Source organism: Puccinia triticina, chromosome 4A (genome assembly GCF_026914185.1).
Source record: "Puccinia triticina chromosome 4A, complete sequence".
In the NCBI taxonomy this organism is placed as follows: domain Eukaryota; kingdom Fungi; phylum Basidiomycota; class Pucciniomycetes; order Pucciniales; family Pucciniaceae; genus Puccinia; species Puccinia triticina.
In genome coordinates, this window is record NC_070561.1 from 8,226,907 (window position 1) to 8,250,515 (window position 23,609).

General features: G+C 44.3%; 1 protein-coding gene across 1 annotated transcript; it reads left to right on the forward strand.

The window, feature by feature from the left end:
* Positions 1–20,384: 20,384 nt before the first annotated feature.
* PtA15_4A865 (uncharacterized protein) lies at positions 20,385–23,016 on the forward strand (the record flags this gene model as incomplete). Its single annotated transcript, XM_053168793.1, has 5 exons — positions 20,385–21,318; positions 21,440–22,331; positions 22,398–22,605; positions 22,676–22,730; positions 22,793–23,016. 5 exons carry the CDS (start codon positions 20,385–20,387, stop codon positions 23,014–23,016), a joined length of 2,313 nt encoding a protein of 770 aa, XP_053019967.1.
* Between the last annotated feature and the right edge of the window lie 593 nt (positions 23,017–23,609).

Genomic DNA, 23,609 nt, shown 5'->3' on the forward strand with positions numbered 1-23,609 from the left:
CAGAGCTACAGGAGGGCAGCCCTTCAAGTTCAAGCACTAAATCCCCTCCAAGCTCATTATTTCCACTGTGAGAAGATCCACAGTGGGCATGGGAATTTCTTATTCATAGTACAAATATCACAGTTTTGATTAATATTCAGGCCCTGTTTGGCTGCCGTGTTATACATCATAAATGGTAAAATTTATGAACCGTGACCCTTGGGGGTTTCAAATTTTTGGTGGCAACGGGGCAAACTTTGGGTCGGGAATCATAAATTCAACCATTTATGACGTATAACGCGGCAGCCAAACGGGGCCTCATACTTTTTGAGTCTGGGGGAGTCTGCTCTGCCCTTATTCTGTTATGAGCCGCAGCATGCGTGCTCCCCAGCGCAGGATCCCATGTACATAGCTTACACGTACATGTCACAGACAGCACTCTGGTAAGAGAGCCTGGAGATTCAGCCTGCTTCCTCATCCTGCAATTTACCATCTTAAACCCAGAACACCACTTCACAGATCCCATCTTCTTCTCTTAAGACTTGAACATAATATATTCTTTGTTTCAATCCTCACAAAACCATTCAAAACACCACTGATTATCCAAACTTTAACTTGGTGTTTTCTTGTGGAATTCAACCCAATCAGCTTCTATTCTTCTGGAGAATCATCTGGACCAACACAGAGGGCAGCCTAAACAGCACTTTCTTCCCCTCTAATGACTGCCTCTGCCTAGGACAGATGGAGTCCCATACTAGGTCCCACAAGCTGGGATTGAACCAGCAAACTCAATCTTTAAGGGCCTGTACCATAGCAGCTTGAAAAGCAGTTTTTTGGCCGGAAATCTGTTTTTCTTACAGACACCCGTTTTTGGGGGAATCCAGTAATCAATTTCCTTCAGAAATTGCCAATTTCCAGAAACAGGTCTGACCCTGTTTTCTCAAGCAATTTCCACACTTGCTGCGCCCGCCCATCCCACCTCTTGGGCCATACAACACTCTCATCCCGGATATTCCTGCCACTGATAAAAAGTATTGATTTGAGAGGAGCTCTGTACTCCACCCTCCCGGACCACCTATCATATAGGTCTGAGAGGAATCCTCCCCCCTTTCCATCTGATATAGCTTGATCAGTCCAAGAGGAAGTAGTGGAGTGTTCCCCTTGGACCAATACAATGTATAGGTATTGGTCTGAGAGTATCTGTCTTCTCTTCTCCCTTGGATGGAACAACCTACTTCCTTCATATCACTCAAAACCGCCCCTTCTTCCTCTCCACCCAATTTAACTAGATTTTCTTGAGAGGAAGAAGGGGTGTTTTCCCCTTGTACCAATACAATGTGTCTGGGGGGGGGGAGGGGTTTGTCTCCCTTTCCCCTTGGACAGAGCGGTCCGTTTATTGGTCAGGACAGACTTGTCTCCCTCTTCCTCTCTGACCAACACAGCTCAATTGGTCTGAGAGGAAGGAGAGGTTTGGCCCGCTGTGGTGCTCCATTCCAAACCATAAGTAGTATTTTATTGCTTTCTTTTACATATATTCATCATTACATTGAACATTTCCCCATAACCCTTCACAAATACCTCATTATTTTTGCATATTCAGATTCTACATCAAATTTCACATATAGTCCCTCATACATAGTATACCCTTATCTTCAATGGTTCAGTAGTTATAGAGGATATAAGACTTACAGATAATCTACAGTCTTCATTAGTTACAATACTCAATTCATTAGTAACTTACTTGAATCATTACAGTACATTACTTTTACATAATTACTTTCACATCCTAAACCCTTTACATACATTCCTCATTATGTACTATGGCTATTATACACATTACATCATTAGATCTGTGCTTACCTCTTTCAGTAGTGCTCATCATTACAAGTGGTTACTATGTTCTCATCACTTTTCCCCATTAGTACATTCTTTTATTCCCATAACCAGCATTCCCTTTTCAGCATTGCTCATCATTACATACTGTTACTATGTTCACATCACTCTTCCTCATTTGTACAACCTTCATTCTCATAGCCAGAACTCCTCATTGTTTGTGCTCATCCCTCCTTTCATATAAGAACTGTTCTTCCCCCCTCACTTGTACCTCATGCAGAGAAATATATACAGAATTTATAGATAATTTTGGATACAGAAATTATAAGTTCCCCACTCTCATCAATCCTCCATCTCTCTTACCCTCAGTAGTCAGTAGTTAAAGCTCATAGTACTAGCTCCTAAGATCAAGCAGAAATCAGCCACACCTTTTCTTCTTTTTTCTTAGTGTTACTCTCATCCCCTCAGCATTAGTCAGGAAGGCAGCCTCATCAGCACCCTTGCATAGCTTACATTAGTACTAGTGTTGCTATCCATTTACCTTCCAAGCTCTATTCTCCCCTTTGAGTAGTTCCACAAGTGGTGTCCCAACAGTGGCCTTTCTATACTTCAGATATCTTCAGCTCTAGTAACACTTTTACCATCAGCTACATACTACTTCACCTACACTCCTCATACTCCTCTCTTTACAAATCAACTCCCTGCTTTTAGAATCAACTTCAACCAACAGTAACACTATCAGCACCTTCATTATCAATCTTCAGATTCAGATTCAACTTACCTGTTTCAATCATGTCTGCCCAAGGATCTCCCAACGCCAATGTTGCCCCCAGTCTTTACCCTCCAGTGGATCCTTCCAGTAATGCTACAGTTCAGGACTCCACCACTTCCAACACTGGTCAGACTCAGGTTCCTCTCAATGGTCCAGGTCACCAATCTTCTTCTACTGGTCCAGGTCCTCAGGCTCCTTCCAATGCTCCAGATCCACAGGGTTCTTCTATTCCACAGGCCAACTCCAGTTCTTGCAGACCTCCTCCTAGACCTCAGACTTCCAGTGCTCCTAGATTCACAGGATACAGGGATACCAATCAGCCATCAGATGATTCAGAGGATTTAAATGTTCCACCGCCCCGCTTTTCCAGATTCCAGTGCCAAAGGGATCATTCAACTCACTCTACCAGGTCCAACACCCACTTCTTGAACAGAGAACCAGCCATGCCAAGGAACCAGGATCCAGTCAGCAGAGGAGTTAAGATCAAACCCATGGACAAAGAGCTCTTCTTTGATGGAACCAACATGCCTGTGGAGAAATTCATTAGAAGGTATGAAAGTGCTGGAAGAGATGATGGTGCTAACTCTAAGGAACTGGCTGGACAAATCATTGCTTTTATCAAAGGATTGGACCTAAAGGATGAAGTGGAAGACATGTCAGGCCATGAAAACTTGGATTGGGAAACCCTGAAGAAACAGCTACTCACCAGGTTTGGAACTTCTCAGCCATTGGTCAGATATACCAGGGAGGATCTCAGGAAACTAGTCTACAAATCTGCCCAGGATGGAGGAATCAGCACCTTGGAAACCTTCAACACATTCAGAAACAAGTTTGAAACCATCAGTCACTACTTGGTAAGGATGGGGTACAGTACTAGCCTGGAGGAATTCAGACACCTACTTTTGGAAACTCTTCACAAGGATCTGGATCAAAGAGTTACTAGGAGCTTGATGAGGGACAATCAAATGCTAGCCTCAAAGGATGGAGGTGATATCTTGCCAGACACTGAAACTCTTCTTACCTACATTCACCAGGAAGTTTACTCAAGATCAGTGGTCAACAGAAGGACTGAATGGAGGGCAGAAGAGAAATTCACTTTGGACAACTCACCTAGGACCTCCAAACCTACACCTGCTACTCAGGGAACTGCTCCTACTGCTTCTATTTCTCTGGACAAACAAGTGGAACTCCTTACCAAACAACTTGCATCCCTTACTGCTGGCAAAGGACTACCTCCCCACATGGACAAACCTGCCAGGACCTGGCCATTCAAATGCTATTATTGTCATCAGGAAACCCATGGAACCAACAGCTGCTCTCAACTTGCCCAGGACATGTCTAGTGGTGCTGTTATCAAGGATGGAAGAGATTACAGACTTCCAGACAAATCAGTTATTCCCTGGATTCCAAGCAGACCAATCAGAACCCCAGTGGAAGAGTACTCTAAAACTAAGCTCACATCTTCTTTTGGCCAACTAGAGGAGGACCCAGTCTATTATCAAACCCATAGTTATGAAGCAGACCTTGGAAAGAGGACTAGAAACAACTCTAAGGATCAGGATGAAGAGGAATCAGCCAAGGCAGACAAAAGGATCAGGAAGGAGAAACAGGACCTAATGGACATGGATACAGAGGACTTACTTCACATGACACAGCCCCCTACTCCTAGTGCTTCCAAATCCCCTACTTCAAAAGGCTCCCCTCAGGTCAGATTCCAGGATAAGGACAAGGATTCAACCACTGCACCTAAGGACAAACCAGCTAAGAAAACCTATTTGGAAAAGACTTTGGCCAAGGAGTACCCAGGAATTGAAGAAGAGGTGGCTAGTAGGATGTTAACTGCAGGAAAGATGGAGTTGGCCTTTGGAGAAATCTTTGCTATATCACCAGGAGTTACTGACTGTATCAGGAAGAAGATAACCAACAGAAGGGTCCCATTGGATGGTGTCAAATCAGCAAACTTCACAGACATGGAGGATGGAGAAGAACCAGCACAGGAGCAACCCACTACTCACTACTCCTGCCCCCTTGGATACATCACCATCACTATTGGAGGAGAGAAACATCAAGCACTCTTGGATACTGGTTCTATGGTCAACATTATTCCTGAAACTCTTGCACATAAACTTGGATTGGTACTCACTGCTAAATCTATGAAGCTCAAAGGAATTGGAGGCCACCTTACTGATATACCTGGAATTGCTGAAGATGTGGAGGTAACCATTGGGAAAGTAGTTAGGACAGTTCATTTCTGGGTAGCCAAAGGACCAGTTCAGATGATTATTGGAAAGCCTTTCTTGATGGATGTCTCAGCTAACATCAACTACAATGGAGCCAGAGGAGAAGCACTTTCAATCATGGATTCAGCTGGTCAGACTTTTTTGGTTCCAATCATACTCCCCAGTAATCAGAAGTGGGAAACCAGCATACCTTCCAATTCTGGACTGTTAAATTTTTTAGATTGAGACCAGGTTTTCAGTTCCCCTCTCTTACAACTGCAACCCTGGAAAACAACCAAAAGCAACAAACTGTAGTCACTCATTCAGCAAAATATAAATCAACTCTAAAAAAAATAAAACCAGTAAACCAACCAATGCCATTATCTCTCAATCCCCCATTGTCAAGGCCACCACTCTCAAGAGATCCTTACCTCACTCCTTTAAGCCCTTTTCCTCCACCATTCACTCCTACCTCCAAGATTACTCAAGAAAGGCTGGACCTCATCAATTTTGGACCTCCTGGATGGCTTTCTCCTCAAGAATATCTCCTGCTGGTATGGGTAATTGTGATTAGACAAGGTGCTTTGGCTTTTGTAGAAACAGAAAGAGGCCTTCTTAAACACACCTATGGACAGCCTTATATCATTCCAGTCATTCCCCATGAACCTTGGCAACAGAAACCAATTCCAATCCCTGCACCCATCAAAGACCAGGTTATAGAATTGGTAAGGGAAAGACTCAGCACTGGCCTCTATGAACAATCCTTTTCCAGTTATTCCAGCCCTATATTTTGTGTAAAGAAGCAGGATGGTAAGCTCAGAATTGTACATGACCTTCAGAAACTCAACAAAGTCACCATTAAGGACGCTGGACTACCACCAAAGACAGAGGAACTCATTGAATCATTTACTGGAAGGGCTTGCTATGGACTAGGTGATATTATGGGAGGATATGATGAAAGAGAATTAGCTCCAGAATCCAGACCTTTGACCACCTTTGAAACACCCCTTGGAAGATTTCAACTTACCAGATTACCCCAAGGAGCCACCAATTCAGTTGCAGTTTACCAGGCCCAAATGATGTGGATACTCCAGGATGAATTACCTCAACATATGGGAATCTTTGTGGATGATGGAGGTATAAAAGGACCAACCTCTGACTACAATGAAGAAACTCTAAAGGACAAACCCCAGATCAGAAGATTTATCTATGAATATGCCATTACTCTGGAAAGGATTCTTTTCAGGATTGAAGAAGCTGGACTCACCATCTCTGGGAAGAAATTTGCTTGCTGTGTACCTGCTCTGGATCTGGTAGGCCATGTGGTTTGTAAGGAAGGCAGAAGGATATCCATCAAGAAGCTCAACAAAATTGAAACCTGGCCAACTCCCACCACTCCTTCAGATGTCAGAGGATTCCTAGGTATCTGTGTATATGTTAGAATGTTCATTAAAAATTACTCAAACCTCACTGCTCCACTCAGAAGACTCACCAGGAAGGACTCCTCTTGGGATTGGACTGAAGATTGCCAGGATGCCTTTGAGGACCTTAAAAGGATTGTTGGAACTGATATCACCCTGAAGAAATTGGACTATGGACCTAATGCTGGCTTAATCAAACTCTCAGTGGACTCCAGTGTTATTGCTGCAGGTGCTGTTCTTACTCAACAGGATTCTGATGGATTGGATAGGCCTGTGTTATATGAGTCAGTAGTCTTTTCACCCAGGGAATCAAAATACTCACAATCCAAATTAGAACTCTGTGGTGTTGCCAAGATCCTCAAGAAACTTCAAACCAAACTGTGGGGCCAACATTTTCAACTCAGAGTGGATGCCCAGTGCCTTATTGGAATGATCAACAACCCTTCACTTCCCAATGCCCCTATGAACAGATGGATTGGATTTATTCAGTTATTCTCCTATGACCTTGTTCACACTCCTGGAAAAACTTTCACCTTACCTGATGGACTTTCAAGAAGGCCCCCTGATTCTGATGAAGATGACTGTCCTAGCTTTGATGAAGATGAAACCTGGATCAAACCTCACCCTGGATTTGGAACTAAACATTCTACTTTTGGCCTGCTTCTGGGGACATCAGCTAAGTTGGGGGAGGGGGTAAGTAACTTGCAGCAAGGAATTTGGAAGCACCTCCAGGAATACCTTTCAACCATGAACAAACCTCCAGGATGCAGCAGCCTGGAATTCAAGAAAATTTTGCACAAATCAGCCAACTTCTTCCTTTCCAATGGAGTCTTGCACAGGATCAACAAACCATTCTCCCAGATAGTAGTCACCTCCTCTTCAGCTCAGAATTCCATCCTCAATTCCCTTCATGAATCCTTAGGCCACAGAGGTATTGCTGAAACCTACAGAAGGATTAAACTCAGATTTTGGTGGCCAAGTCTCAAGAGAGGTGTTACCAAGTGGGTCCAGTCTTGTGAAGCTTTCCAGAAGAGGAGTTCAAAATTGCCAATGGAACCCAAGAAACCTACAGGAGCAGCAACCATCTTTGGAAGAGTCAGTTTGGATACAGTTCACATCAAAGCTGGCAAATGGAAATACCTGGTAATTGCAAGAGATGACCTTTCTGGATGGGTAGAGGCAGTTGGACTAGAAAAGATTCAAGCAAAGAAAATCTCTCAGTGGTTCTTGGACAACTGGATCTACAGATATGGAGCCCCTTGGTCAGTCACAGTGGATGGAGGATCTGAATTTGGACAACAATTTCAAAAATCCCTTCTGGAATCTGGAATCAAAATCAAAGTCACCACCCCTTATTATCCTGAAGCAAATGGTATGGTAGAAAGAGGACATCAGGCAATTAAGGATACCTTGGTCAAGCTCTGTGGAAAAGAAGGCAAGAAGTGGAGGAATTATTTACCTTTAGTTTTATTTGCAGACAGAATTTCCACCAAAAGATCAACTGGTTACTCACCTTATGAATTAGTTCTTGGACAGCCCCCCATCTTACCCATTGACCTAGAATTGGAAACCTTCTTTGGAATGGATTGGTCAAAGGTAGAATCAACTCAGGATCTTTTATTGGCTAGGACTCAGCAGCTTGAAAACAGGGATACCATCTTGCAGCAAGCACACCAGCAGCTTATGGATTCCAGGAAGAACTCTGTGGACTATTGGAACAAGAAGAAAACATCAAGGCAGCCACTAAAGAAAGGTCAATTAGTAGTAGTGTATAACAAATCTTTGGACTCTCAGTTTGGCAAGCTCTTTGAAAATAAATGGAATGGCCCTTACAGAATTAAAGCTCAAAACCCAGGAGGATCTTACATCTTGGAAGAATTGGATGGCACAGAATTAGCCAGAAGGTTTGCTGCAACTCATGTCAAGGAATACCACTCCAGGTAAAAACAAATAAGGAATAATCAATTCATTTCTTTCCTCTTTTCTCTTTCTCATCTTCTTACACAATAACATAACAACAAAATAAAATCAAATCTATAAACAAATCAGAAATAAATCAATATAAATCAGTCTCAAAAACACTCTCAAATAAAAATAACCAAATATAAAAATCACAAGCTCACCTCTTCTTCTTTTATCACTACATCACCCTCTTCCATTTCACTTTTCTCCTTCTCTTTTCCCTTCTCCTTATCTAAAAATCAAAAGACATCAAAAGAAAGCATAACATTAGTAAAAATCCTCAATAAAGAATAAAAATAGAACTTACCCTCAGCTCTTATCCTCTCCACTTCTGCTTCTACCCTCCAACCATCTTCCTCCTCTTCCACTTGGTCCCTCACCCTTAACAACTCCAGGGCATTCTTTTCCTCAGTTTCCTCTATCATGGCATCTATTATGGAATGAGTATCCATCTAAAAAATCAAAATAGAAACAGGGAAAAATATCAGTATTATAATCAATCTTCTTTCTTTTCAAATTCTTATTCATCTACATACAGAATCCACTCAACATACATGTGCAAAGGCGTTGTGAAATCGGCTACACAACCTCAGACGTGCGTTTCGTGCGGCAACCGGGTCGTCGAGGTCCTCACGAGCAAAGGCGAGGAGTCCTTGCTGGATAAGGTGGCGCAAGGCGTAGATTTCTTCGGGTTTGAAACTTTCCCGCATGCCGGAGTTATATGCGTGGACGTTGTCTACGGCCGAGTGCGCTCGACGAATGGAAAACGGGATATCGTAAGAGGGGCTAATAACGGCTGCTTTGTCGAGTTGAGATGAAGTTATGGACGTGTTTGAAGAATAATCTAATGAGTTATCGAGGTTTTCTTTCGGCGATGAGGGCGTGGAAGTGGCGCTGGAGGCAAACATTACGGATATTGAATGCGATAACGGAACTTTTCCGTTGGCCGACGACCTGGACCTTATAGATACTCATTTTTCTTCATTTTATGACGTCACTATGGACGCCTTTACCTTTCAGAATCGTGTGGCGCGGATTCTCTTTCATTTTCTTAATGTTGACTCTGGTGTTCGACCCAGTTTAATTAAATTCTTGGAACGCTTTCACGTCATTCTTTTCGCCTATAACTTTTTTCAATCGATTGGCCAGCTTCAGGAGTCTAATTGGACAGCTCCTTGGCGTTACCTTAAGAGTATTTCATCATGTATTCATCTCCCTTCAACTCCTATACGATGGAAACCACGGAAAATCATAATAAAGCTTTAATCGCTCGAATAATCGGTCGGCCGGCTTCAAATTTAATATTGATCATTACAGTCTTCATAAATGCGATCTTGCCTTTCATTTGAACTCGGTTCTGGACGATTCTATCGAGCTGTTTAGAAGTTATAACCCCTCAAAGTTTCCCTAGGATTTACGCGGCCCCGCGGGTGCCATTCATTAAACGTTTACAGCGACCTATCGGCCGAAAGGAATCTCAATATCAATCTATTCTAGTTTCATCTCCTCCTTCTTGCCTTTCAAATGAGCTCGTAATTAGAAAATTTCATCGACGGGTTTTTGAGTTATATCTGGAGGAAGTGGTCTCTTAATCTGCACGGCTTTACTACTACGCGCGCCCGCGGGTCTTGCTTGGATCTTTAACCGGCCCTACACAATCGATACTCAACCCTTAAAAATAACCAGTATATACCATTTTAATCTGCAGAATCCCCTCTTTCGAATGAACTTGGTTTCAAGAATTTTCATCGAGCCGTTCCGGAGATACAGGTCGATCAATTTCTATTTTTCTTTTTGTCATTCCGCACGCGCGCCTCCCGCTTGGAGCCCCCGCTCAGACAACTGGACCCCTCTTTCGACAGCACGCACGCATGGACACATGTTCCATTCCTCATCTGTACAAAAATTAACGCTTTTTTTCGTAGTGGACATGGGGAAATTAAAAGGAGTCAAGTACTCAAGAATAATAGAAAAGAAGGGAAAGAAAAAGAATCATCATCATGGAAAAGGAATTCATTCTGGAATCATCACTCATTTTTATCCATCCATCAATCCATCCATCCATCATTATTCCTTACCATCTAATATCAATTATGGATCATCAATCAATTCAATCATCCATCAATCAATCCATCCATCCATCATTATTCCTTACCATCCCATAGCAATTACTGGACATCCAACCACCACAATATTGGAACTTCATCATCTTCACCCTGTATTCTAGGAATTATTCAATCAGCAATCCAATCACTCATTCATTCATCATTATAATCAATTTCTTCCAACACATTGCAGCTCAGAAACCACCCAACTTGAGCAAGAATATTCTTTGGACAGCTTATCAACCTCTCTGGACTTCAAATTCTCTTCACTGAACTTTACATTATATACTCAGAAACTCAGAAATCCAGTCATTCAATTCCAAATCATTCACACCCTTCAGAAATTACAATTATCAACCTCATCAATCAATCAATCAATCATCATCAATCATTGCATTCTTCCTTAGCCTCAGTTAGGCGGGAAAATTATTCTCCAGAGTGGAAATTAGTCTAATGTGTGTCTGTCTCAAGGATATTGCCTTCAGCAGAGTTAGATCTCCTTATACATTCAACCCTCATTGATAATTGGACCTTCTTTTGGATACTGGACTCTTTGGATTGGATACTGGACTATGGATACTCTGGATACATAGGACTATTGGACTTTGGATTGGACTTGGATACCTTGGACTCAGATATACTGGACTTGGCTTACACTTGGATTCTATTGGCTTTGGACACTGGACTCTGGATTTGGACTGCTACTCAGGACTTTGGATTTCACCTTTTGGAGGAAGAACACTGGACTTTGGACTTTGGACTCTTGGACTCAACATTCTTCAACTCTTTCTGGATCACTCTTCTCTTTGGTGCATTGCCTGGGGACAGACAATAAGTTGGGGGAGGATGTGGTGCTCCATTCCAAACCATAAGTAGTATTTTATTGCTTTCTTTTACATATATTCATCATTACATTGAACATTTCCCCATAACCCTTCACAAATACCTCATTATTTTTGCATATTCAGATTCTACATCAAATTTCACATATAATCCCTCATACATAGTATACCCTTATCTTCAATGGTTCAGTAGTTATAGAGGATATAAGACTTACAGATAATCTACAGTCTTCATTAGTTACAATACTCAATTCATTAGTAACTTACTTGAATCATTACAGTACATTACTTTTACATAATTACTTTCACATCCTAAACCCTTTACATACATTCCTCATTATGTACTATGGCTATTATACACATTACATCATTAGATCTGTGCTTACCTCTTTCAGTAGTGCTCATCATTACAAGTGGTTACTATGTTCTCATCACTTTTCCCCATTAGTACATTCTTTTATTCCCATAACCAGCATTCCCTTTTCAGCATTGCTCATCATTACATACTGTTACTATGTTCACATCACTCTTCCTCATTTGTACAACCTTCATTCTCATAGCCAGAACTCCTCATTGTTTGTGCTCATCCCTCCTTTCATATAAGAACTGTTCTTCCCCCCTCACTTGTACCTCATGCAGAGAAATATATACAGAATTTATAGATAATTTTGGATACAGAAATTATAAGTTCCCCACTCTCATCAATCCTCCATCTCTCTTACCCTCAGTAGTCAGTAGTTAAAGCTCATAGTACTAGCTCCTAAGATCAAGCAGAAATCAGCCACACCTTTTCTTCTTTTTTCTTAGTGTTACTCTCATCCCCTCAGCATTAGTCAGGAAGGCAGCCTCATCAGCACCCTTGCATAGCTTACATTAGTACTAGTGTTGCTATCCATTTACCTTCCAAGCTCTATTCTCCCCTTTGAGTAGTTCCACACCGCCTGCCTTCTGTTGTGGACCAATGCATGTTTATTGGCCTGATGTTGAGGAAACCTGTTGGCCTCAGACTGCATAATATATGTGTTATGTATGTATGTACATACATAGTCCGAGCGGAGAAGATTCTTGCAGCAAGGAACTTGGTGAAGGAACTTGTGGTCATGTTACATGTTTATGCAGAGCTGTTTTTATTGATTGATAAACAGAATATTGAAAAAAGAAAGCTGTTTTCCTCGGGCGGGGAAAATTTTTTTGTATAGTACAGGCCCTAAAGTCTTGTCTTAGGATTTCTGAGATGGCTGGAACCAAGGTGTCATAATTAATTCTTGTCAGGCTCGGTGATGCCAAGACACAAATTCCTCTAGCTACACGAGTGACTGCGGTGAGTGAGCGCGTCTGTAAACGCGGTAGGAGGATGGTGTTAAAGATTTATATCCCTAATGGGATGTAACAGAGGGGCCGCGAGAGAAGCGGAATGTTTATGGTGCCCTCCGGGGCGGTTCTTACAGGGCCTGACAAGCAGGGGTAGTGTATCCTGTGTTGTCTGGGGTCTGACAAGTGGGGGTTGTTCAACAGGTTCCCAAGTATATAGTTGATGGGGATTACACCCAAGATGATAAAGAGAAATGAGCTGGACTTACTGTTGAGCAGGAGTCCAGCAACAAGCAATGAATCTAAAAACAATCTAACACAGGCTAAGAGCGAACTAATCAACAAATATGTTTGGTGAAGTAGTCCACTGCTGGGCGGTTAAAGTGGTTGACAATTCTGGGGAGCAAGAGTCCTCCAGAGCCTGTATTTTTATGCGGTTCTGGCGAGCTCTTTGGCTTGGTAAGCTCCTAGCTATCCTCCCAATACATCTCATCGGAGAGCATAGAATTTTTACTGCTCATGATACTCGTAGGACCCGTATCTCTTGGAGATGGGTCATAGGCAACTCTTTGCTGGTTCTACGGAAACTTCCTACTCAATGTGACGCTCCATCCATCCTCCGCTCTCATGTAGAGGATGGATAAATGTTGGTATACATGTGGAGAACACCAGAACCTTTGGGACTTTGGGTTACCGTCTCTGAGGTGCTATGGCCATCAGAAACTTGTTTCCTTGGCGCTACCTTCCAGGTGGCTTTTGTCTCCACGCAATCAGGTATGGAAGTACTCTGTTTTGCGTGGCTTTATTGTTTAGCCGCCTACAGGCGGTGGTAGCTTCTACGCAATCAAGTACTGTAGCACTCTGTGTTGTGTGGCTGAGTGATTTTAGCCGCTACCTGGTGCAACCTGTTTCCATGCTAACAGTGGCTGGATGCTGTGAATTACGTGAGTCTTCTAAGAAGGTCTTTCTCTACATAGTTCCTTTTTTGTTACATGTACCTGTTTATGATTTGTTGTACAATGAGATTCTGGACCACGCGGCGGTTGTTTTGGTGTATAGCTTCTCTAGGAAGCTATTTGTTGTAAAAATTGCTCAAACTAATCTAAGCTGTGCAGAGTTCCGTGCTACGGTCTGCTCTGCACCCAATTTACGGTGCTCTTGGCTGCGCTACCGGAGCTGCAGGCGGGGCTCTATTCTAGAATGGTAGCCCGGCTGACAATTCTGCTCTTATGCAGCCTGTAACCCAAAGACAACTGAGCTTGACCCTGGTAACATGACAAGCAATGTAAACACATTTAAGACTTGATCCCAGGATATATGTCAAATGCGCAAACTTTGTTAACCGTAAAGTGAATTGAGTACCAGAAGCAACAGGGCACTTAGCTTAGCCGTTTAAAAGCATCACTCATGAATTTTGAGGTCGTGGGTTTGAGGCCCGTAGTGCACAGCTTACATTTTGGTTTCTGACACAAGGACCCTCTGTTCTTCCAATTATTTCTGTTTTTCTTCTCTTCCAACAGTAAATGTTGAATATCCTTGTCTTACTACACATCAGTAACTTTCTATTCCTATCATCTCTTCAACCATGTTGGAGAGCAATCAGCTCAATTCATCAGTCCATTTGGCTGTTGTTCTCTCACCTAGTACTTGCCCCGGAGAACTGTGGTGCAGCGCCCCGCGGCAAGTGCGGGACGGAGAGGTCAAGCAGGGGGGTCCCCTTCCTTGCCTCAACTAGGGAAGGGAAATGAGCTAGTTTCATTTCGCGTGCAGCTACCAGGAAGGTGTAGGTGTTCAGGCGCAAACCCCTGCGCCCAACAAAGAAGGGTGGGTGGGAGGTGTCTAAAAAAATGAGAAAACCCTGCAGTGGGCAAGCCTCTGATGGACACCGAGAGGGGAAGTTTGGAGCAATGAGATCAGGAACTTCTATTGATGGGGGATTCATATATGAATCTCCGGGTTGCATTTGAGCGTGTGTCTTTGCATGACACTGTGCTGCATGACTGAAGCAGCCCGGCCCCAGCTCCAATCCATCAGGGCTTCGCACTTAGCCGCTGTCATGGACAGAGGGGAACTTGCGGTGCCCTGCTTGCTCCCCCACAATCCATTTGGCTGTTGTTCTCTCACCTAGTACTTGCCCCAGAGCACTGTGGTGCAGCGCCCCACAGAAATTGCGGAACAGAGAGGTCAAGCAGGGGGTCCCCTTCCTTGCCTTGACTAGGGAAGAGAAATGAGCTAGTTTCATTTCACGGACAGCTACCAGGAAAGTGTAGGGGTTCAGGTGCAAACCCACAAACTCAGGGTTATTGCAGGAGCCTGAGCCACGTGTGAACCCCCAATCTCCTGAAAAAAGGCTGTAAAACAAAAAATTAGAAACATGGCAGTCATTTAATCTCCTCCCCTTCCTCCACCATGGATTTGAGAAACGGCTTGCAACCTTCTAATATCCTCCACATTGTTGAGGAACTTCTACGCAAGGCGTGATCTGAGCTTGGAAGGGAAAATAGCAAAACTAAGTAAGTTTAGGCTAAAGGTGCTTGAAGGGCTGCCTTCCTTTATTAAGCTCTGGGAGAAATTTGCACTAAGAATTTAGTGTGACCAAATCAGAAGAAATATTCTTATGTATTTCTACTGCGGACCCTAAGAACCAGGTATCTGTGAGCGGGATGACAGATGTTATATGTGATGTAAGTGATTTTGAAATGGTCAATTTATATTTGTTATGTTATCAAGTTCTCAATTTATGATTTCAATTTATATTATAATTATTACTATTATGATCTTACTATTTAGATGGGTGATGGAAGTGGAAGTAATTTCTTAATATTACTATTTATGCTGGCATGAGGAAGAAAGGGAACAAGAAGGGGCAGAAGAGGCCACATTATATAGTAAATAAACTAGTCTGAGAGTAGATTTTACAAGTGTGAAATAGTATTCTACTTTGGGATGCTGTACAATTGTTATGTGAATTAATAAACTGTTTTGGGAAGCTGTACATGATATTTGTGAAAAAGTATTCAACTTTGTGTTATGATCACTTGGCTTGTTCCTCTTTTGGGTGAAAACATTGTCTAAGAGTAGATTTTCTAACATGTGATAATGGAATCTTTCAGCAGTGTCCCATTCAGTCCTAGAGTAGATTTGTACTATGCAATGTATGTGATTTGTATGTGAAACTAAGGCCCCATTTGGAGCCAATATTGGAGGCTTTATGTTGAATTTTGTAGTTTTCATTGAATTAACCAATGATTATATCACCTATATTTATATTGGCTCCAGACAAAGCCTAAGATTCTACTATGTAGGTGATTATGTAATTAAATAGACTGTTACTAGTTTTCTGGGTGATAATATAATTGGGAAATCTGTGTAAGATGTTGGTTGTAAGAGCATTCACATTTGTTTGCTAAGTTTTTGGGTTAAATAAGCCCAGGTTTGTGGGCAGGTTAGCTAACGAGGTTGCCTTCAAGTGGGCAAACGCATTTGTTCGGTCAGTTTCAGGCTAAAGTGCGCTGAAATGAGTCGCAGACCGCCCTAGCCTGAGGCTAGATTTCAGGTTAAGGCTCGCTAAATTTAGCTGAACTTAGCCTGAAATCAACCCTGAGGCTTGTTGACCCGGGGTTAGCCCGGACCGATGCGATTGCCGCTCGGGTTAAGTTGCCCAAAATCGTCAACTTAACCCGACGAATGCGAATGCTCTAATACATACTCCTCTCGATGACCGGTTCGTTCCGGTCATCCAGGGAGCAGGCACTCCTCCCAATGACTGGTTCGTTCCGGTCATCCTGAGGAGTACATACTCCTCTCGATGACCGGTTCGTTCCGGTCATCTTGAGGAGTGTATACTCATCTCGATGACCAAGAGGACAGCCCATCGAGGGGAGCCCCCAATGACCGAACGGACCTGCCATCGAGGGGAATACGTTCCCGATGGCCGGTGTGTACCGCTCTGGCTGACCGGTCAGTACCGGTGACCGAGGAGTTGTTGATGAATCCGCGGTCCCATGGTACGCCTTTTGGAGCAGCTCGGATTTTGAGCTCGGGGAAACCGTACAGGGAAAATAATCCTGACAAACCGGTATTTTTGGCGGCTCGGAATCCGAGGTGTGAATCCGCGGAAAGTTATGGTACAGGCCTTATTATTTGGGTTTCCCCTCCCCATGCCTGAAAGGAAAAGCGAAGTGGTGTGGCCGCTTCATTCAGCGTAGCAAGCTGACCAGAAAATTACTACGCGCAGCGTAACTGTTGCAGTGTAGCTGTAATGGGGTGAGCAATTGTCCTTTGCCTTGCCAGCTATCTTTCACCCAAGAGAAAAACACCCAGCTCAAGATCCAATCGGTCAAGTGTCACTAGGGAGCTGCAAACACATTCATCAGGCTGCCAAACCCATTGCTTGCGGGTCTATAGCGCCAGAGCGCAACATACATGCCTCTCATGTGCTGCCAAAATTGAATTTTAGCTCCGACCATCTGTGGCCATGCCGAACAAATTCACAGTGATAGAGCTCGGAGTCCGGACGACTTGTTTCAGGGGATGGATTTGGGGCGGCCGGTCAAATGTTGTGATCAACTCACGGATATTATTTTCCCGATACCGAGTTCAGAAGCTTAAAGGATGAAACACCCCCGAGTGACGTACTCGCTGATTTGGGGTTACAGCACAAAATCTGTTTCAGGTCGCCATCAGATCAGAACAATATTGCACGAAACCTCGAAGTCGGAACATTCCAGTATCAAGATTACAAAGCACTCAGGATGAGTAATGTGTCGCATACATTGACCATAACGTTCACATAGAAGAATTACTCAGAACCAGACAGAACAAGGGCTGTTATATAAAACAACCGAACAACGGTTACTCAAACGAGAATCGTTTTACAGCAGAGAAACCTGGTTAAACCTGGTTGTTCTTCAACTTCTGTAGTGGTACATACAAAAATGATTGTGTTTCGGGTCTTGGTCATCTCGCCGACTATGTCGAGCAGGATCCATCGAGACTGAAATGAGCCGAACTATGTGACTCACCCTGCATTCTGGCCTGCCGCTTTATTTTATTGTCAATATTCTTTCATTCGTTATTATTGAATTATTTACGACTGCCCCGACGGCTTAGCAATTCTAACGCGTGGCCGCTCCGTGGTTCGCCGCGATCTCAAAAGGGCGATCCCGTTATTGCACTCAGACCAACAAAGGTAAGTATCAAATCAGACTTGGTTTATGTTATCAATCGTCAATCTTTTTATCTATGCCTCCTGCCGGTGCAACGGATGGTATCACTCTTACCCAGTTTCACAACCCAGTGTCATGTCTCCAGGCAAGCATCGGTGTGGTTTTCCATCACCATAGCCGAGAGAAACCGTGATTCTACATCAATGACATGGTTCCTCTCAGCGCACAAAAATGATCCCAGACGAGCCGGTTAGCATCTGGAAAAAAGCGCTGACATTTTTTCCTCGCTTTGAAGCCTACATTTCTTTCCATTCTGCCATTATCACACAACTTTGATTCGGGCAGTGTTCTGTGCCGAAAACCTTTTCTAGCATTGCCCCTGAAACTTTTTCCTTCCAAGACACGACAGGACACGACAGAAATCGTGTGAAGATTTTCGGGTAAATCGTGATTTTCCAGATAACGGCTTGAGAAGCGTAACCCCCTATGTTATGGTTTCATCGTGCTCCCTAAAGTTACGCAGGTTGCCACTTTCAAAAGACAGATTTATGATTCATCTTCTAGACTCAACTCTGCCAAATTCCAATGCCCGCTTTAATCTGCAATCACAGATTAATCCACCCGATTATGTCTAATGACTCCTGAGGCCCATGTCGCCAGTTTTCTATCGAAGTGCGCGACTTGTGTATCCACTATCCATTATTCACATCCATACGTATTTTGAGTTTTTGCAGGAAGGTGGAGACGGCTCTTTGCTACCCTGTAGCGCCAAACATTACACATGAATATTAGTGGCATCCAACACTCCATCATCCAAGTGTTTAATAAATAATATACAAGGAAGATCAAAACTTCGCAATTATATCCACAAGGTTTCATCTCCACGCACTCTGACATTTGAGTGTCTGTGCTAGAAAGCAGAGTCATTTATTTAAATGTGACCAGCTTTGTATGTACTCGTATTGCAGCCAGAGATGGTCACATAAGTATTTACATGTCCCGTTTCTCTGCAGTTAAATCGTCTGCTTGCGCAATTGGATGGCTACAGTGCTTTCATTTCCATCCTATAAATGGCTGGGCGGGTGCTATACCAGCCCGTACAAGTTGGTAGCCAAGTTTCGTGATGACGAAGCCTCGAGGCCACTTCATTTTGGTTAAACCCTGTTCCACTCTTTGACGACATTCACATATATAAATATGTATTTATCATCTCCCAGCACTGTGAACCAAGCAGCTTTCCTTCTGCATGGATATGAATGTTTCAATTGTATCAGGAAACAGCCTTATCGCTATGTATTCGAGTGGCCAGCCTGCCAGGGCCTTCAGGATCGTTTCTGCTGCGACTCTCTATGTGACTAGTGTATTTTATGCTCTCACATAAAATAGCAATTCATGATTTCCCTTGTCACACCGTATGCGCACAGCTTGCTCCACTTACCTATTTAGATCCGATTACATTTTTTGACTCCTTTATTGCCCGCGCGTCCCGCAGTCAACCATGCACTTGGCCAGAAGGAAGCCTCCGCGTTCATTGAAACTAATACGGACAGCTCTATTGAACCTTTAACTGGCTGACAGCTTCCTAATCATGAGGTATAGACTCTAGCCATATCCTGCTCTGGGAACAGCCATATTCTGTCGTTTTCATTGTTCCAAAGGCTACAAGAGATAGGTTATGTATGGATTCCTTCGGTTTCCTCTTGAGCTCGATGACATAGCCCGGAGCCGCAAACACAGGTTGATGTGTGCTACACTGCTATTGAGAGTTTTTAGCAAGGACTCCAGCCGTATAGGCACCATATCAGCCACAATACCTTCACGTTCACATTCATGCACATGACCCGTGTGAGATACCACATCTCTGATCTTTGCATTCTGCGCCTTTTCACCATGATTTTGACCTCAGGCAAGACAGGCTTTTATTCCTAAAACCTGCTTCCAGTCTGGGCATCATCATGATTCGCCAGCGGCTACTGTTACACTGCCTATCGCGTGGTTTGGAGTTCCCGATGGCCATAATAACACGACTGCTCTTTTTGCTTACAGTATACAAGTTTCCTGAAGAACAGATCACACGTGATCCTCCCTATTTGTATATCTTCATGGCCACCACATCTTTGAATTCGTCGCTTGCTTGAGGTACTTTCTGGTACTTTTATTTGAAGCTTAATACAAACTGCGGCCATCTGAATTTCTGGTGCAGTAGCGCTGAATCTCAATCTGTCAACACTTTCCAAAGACTCGAGCAGTTCATACCGGCCGTCCCCTAGAAATCGTTTAAAGCGACGGGTAGGAAGAAATTTATCCATCTTCCGGTCGAACGACTTACGGGCTCTCCACAACTTAAAAATTGGCCCATTTTCCCTAAACTTCTGCTTCCTTCCCGCGCCCTCTAAACTAACTCTCCAAAGAGGATAGGTCAATACGGACTCCCATTGCCCAATCCTAAAGTCTTTACAACCCTGCCCTCTTACCTCTGCTTCGACCTGTCGAGCTCCCACTGACATGGTACATTTTGGGACGCGTCCTTTGTAGGAAACTTATATTCACTCGTTTCAAGATTTGTTTGCCGTTTGTTTCGGCGCCCACAACCCTTCCACCATCACTTCTGCTTTCCTAATCAACCGAAAAACATCCCGTCACCATCCAGGAGAAGTTAGTAGAATATTTTCTGTTCACTGACCTTAAAACGCGTTCTAAGAACAGTATTTTTTCTATTACCTTTTGTGACTCAGAAACCTCTGACAGACCCTTCCGGAGATTTGTTTCAAGATGGTCATCTCTCCAGCTTCGACTGTGGGGGACCTAAAACTTCATCACCACCGGGGCGCGTCTCGCTCCCCTCCGCCGACACTCTCCCTGTATCAGTCCAACCTTGAGGCTATGCGTCTTTCCGATTGTAGTTTGATCTCCCCTCCATCATTTCTACACAAGGGCGCGACATTGTCACCGCCCGTGCTATACGATTATCCTGCACAAGTATCCGATTTCTCAGAGAAATATCGCCGACCAGGATCGCCCGACGGCATTCCTCAGGCTTGGACTAACCCTGCCAGTCCCAGCTCTCCGTTCTCCACCTCTCACTCAACTATCCTCGTTCCCAGTGCAGGAGCGACTGGCGACTCCGGGTCCGTTGCGTTGCCCTCGGCATCGAATCCCTCCATCAACTTCGAATATTCCACTCCAGCCTCTGCTTTCTCATTCCATTCGTCCGACTTCTTTTCTAGTGATATTTCCGCAATTCACCAACGTCATCCCGCCTCCGACCACCTGGCTTCCTGTCCTCCTGTCACCCCTTCCCTAGAGTGTCATTTACTACCATCTAGTTCCTCTCACAATTCCTCCAATCCGTGGAGGAATCACAATCTTTCCATCCACGCACTCTCATCAGCGCACATGAGTTCATCAAACTGCTCCCTTACTCATTCCGATCCACTACCCAGTGGTAGTAGCAGCCGAAGTTGGACACCTGATCAGTCTGAGAATCCCAATCCACCCATAGGACAGGCAGAGCACGCGACCACTTCACGCCGATTTGCCCACATCGGCTCGCCAGCAAGCTTCGAGCAGTTGCCTAACCCATATTTCAACCATCACGGCCAACCTTCGCCACCTCACTCCCGCCCCCAACGTCCTGATGGAGCCCTGAGAGGATTAGCAACCAGTCAGCGGCTCGCCATCCACTCATCTGATACTGGCAGCGACGGTCAGTATTCCCTTTTATCGCAGCAGTATCAATTTTTTATGAAGATTCGGAGACACTCATACCCAGTTCCACTTTTTCTGCTCATCCAATCAAATTCCGGGCCTGACCGAAATATCAAAAGAGCGCTGCTACCCTCTGACGCCTCTCAGCATGAACCCTCCAAGCCTTAGATTGATGAGCACCTCTGCAAGCTTTGGGATCCCACCTGCTTGGTTCGAAGCCGAAGTTTTCTCTCCTCTAGATGGCGCCCCTCACTCTGATTACGAAGGAAACCGCAACCCTCACATGTTCCATCCCCCACGAAACGTCGCACTGTCTTGTGATTCCCGACATCCTTCTCAAGCTTTAGAGTCCAAATGTCAATCCCCAATCAATAGTCCAATCGACGCCGGCCAATCTACAATACATGCCAGGTTTATGGCTGGAAAACGTCACATTAAGTCGATTTCTGGTTCTTCTCGCCGGGTTTCTTTGGAGCCAATCCCCAAGTCGAACGAGACTCCAGTCAATGGATGCAACAAGAAGAAAAAACGCGAAGTCAGAGAGGTGGAGGCCTCGTGTGGTACCTGTGGCGAGCAGATGGCACGCCTGACTTTGAGGGGTAGCCCTGAAGAGTTATATGTTACCGATGGCTTTGATGTTATCCACACTTGTAAGGCTTGCCAAGAAGGTAGACCAGGGGGTGCCCATGTGACCTTCAGAAATGATTTGATATCAGCGCCTTTTTCTGAGCGGGCTCTTATCAAAAGCGAACCATGCCAGGAAGAGGATTTGCGGCCCGAGTCGCTCCCTCAGGCTGCGGTGACAACATTCAGAAAGCGCAATCGACGTACCGACGATGTGACGGCACCCACCACTTGTGACTGCTGCGCCCGGCAACTAGGAATTGGTGGAATTGTACCCCGAAACGGACGATCGGCGATCCAATTCGTTGTCGAGGTGGTATGTGTTCACTGTGTAAACAACTTTAGAAGATGCACAGATTGTGGCGGCGGAGGTGGATCGCGATTAGGGTGAACATTTTTTTTTTTCCAGTGAAACAAATTAGCTCCTTCTGACATACGAAACAAATCGTACAGTGTCGGCAAATGGAGATGCAAAGAACTCTTCTCAGATGGTCGACGAACTTGCATCCTATCTCACCAAAGGCAAGGTGCCTCCACCGAAGTGATCACAAAGGTATGGAGAGTAAGCCAGCTCTCAGAGAAGCCAGAGTTGGATACTCTTGTCGGACAATTGCGGGAACTGGCCAAACATTCGTTGTACGCTGCTTTAGCAACTCCTGAAGTGCGCAATGTGTTCACCCTCCTTCCAAGTAGAAATGCGCTTCAGAAACTGACTGACTTCGAGGAAATAGATTTTAGAATCGGGCCTGGCGCGAGTCAGCACGTTTGAAGACATCAAAACAATGTGTAAGGAGAACTGTCTTTCTCGATAAGCTATCTTTCACTCACCTGTACCGATCTATTTCTAGATGCGAATGGGTGGAAAGAAATTCAGCAACTTATCCGAGAAGATGTCGAGAAATCAACTGGAAGGAGAAGATACGTGGGTTTGAGATGGACAAAACCGCATCCACGCAAAGGCCCCAAGCGTGGCGCCCTCAACACACCCGATCGAGTTTCTCCAACAGTCAGGGAGGAAGAACTGGTGCTGGAGCCGGGCAAAGAGCTATCAGGATTCGTACTTTCTGAGTGAGTCCCTGTCCAATTTATCTCGAGTTCGATCACGTCGCTGATGTTGTAACTTTAGATGGGATATGCACAGGGGGACTTTTTTTGTCTCAGTAGCGATGCCATGGCAAAGTGGCGACGCGCTAGAATCGACTGCGGGACTAGCACACAAAAGCCTCGTCGAAGCGAAGACCGACAGGGAGCAGTTGATTGATGAGCACGTAAATCGAGGCATGGATCGCCGGGAAGCCAATCTTCGTTACCCTCCCATCCGCCACCTGTAAGCTACCAGACGATCGCACAATTGGACTGAGCACTGTTGCTGATGACTTATTTATTCCACAACTGATGTCTTTCTTCGCCAGTTGGACGATCTTGTTTTTTCACCGGGAAACCCGACTGGTTCAGTTCCTTGAAAAAAGAAGAAAGTTCATGCCCTTGGAAGACTACTTATCGCAATACCCTGACGCACAAAGAGATATGTTCCCTCCCCAAAGAGATTGTTACGTACCGCGGGACGAACAAGGCTGGAGTATATGGGTCCGAAGGGAAAGTGGGAATCCTCCTAAAGCTCCTAAATGACGTCTCGCCAGATCTTATCACGCCGAACGCGCATCC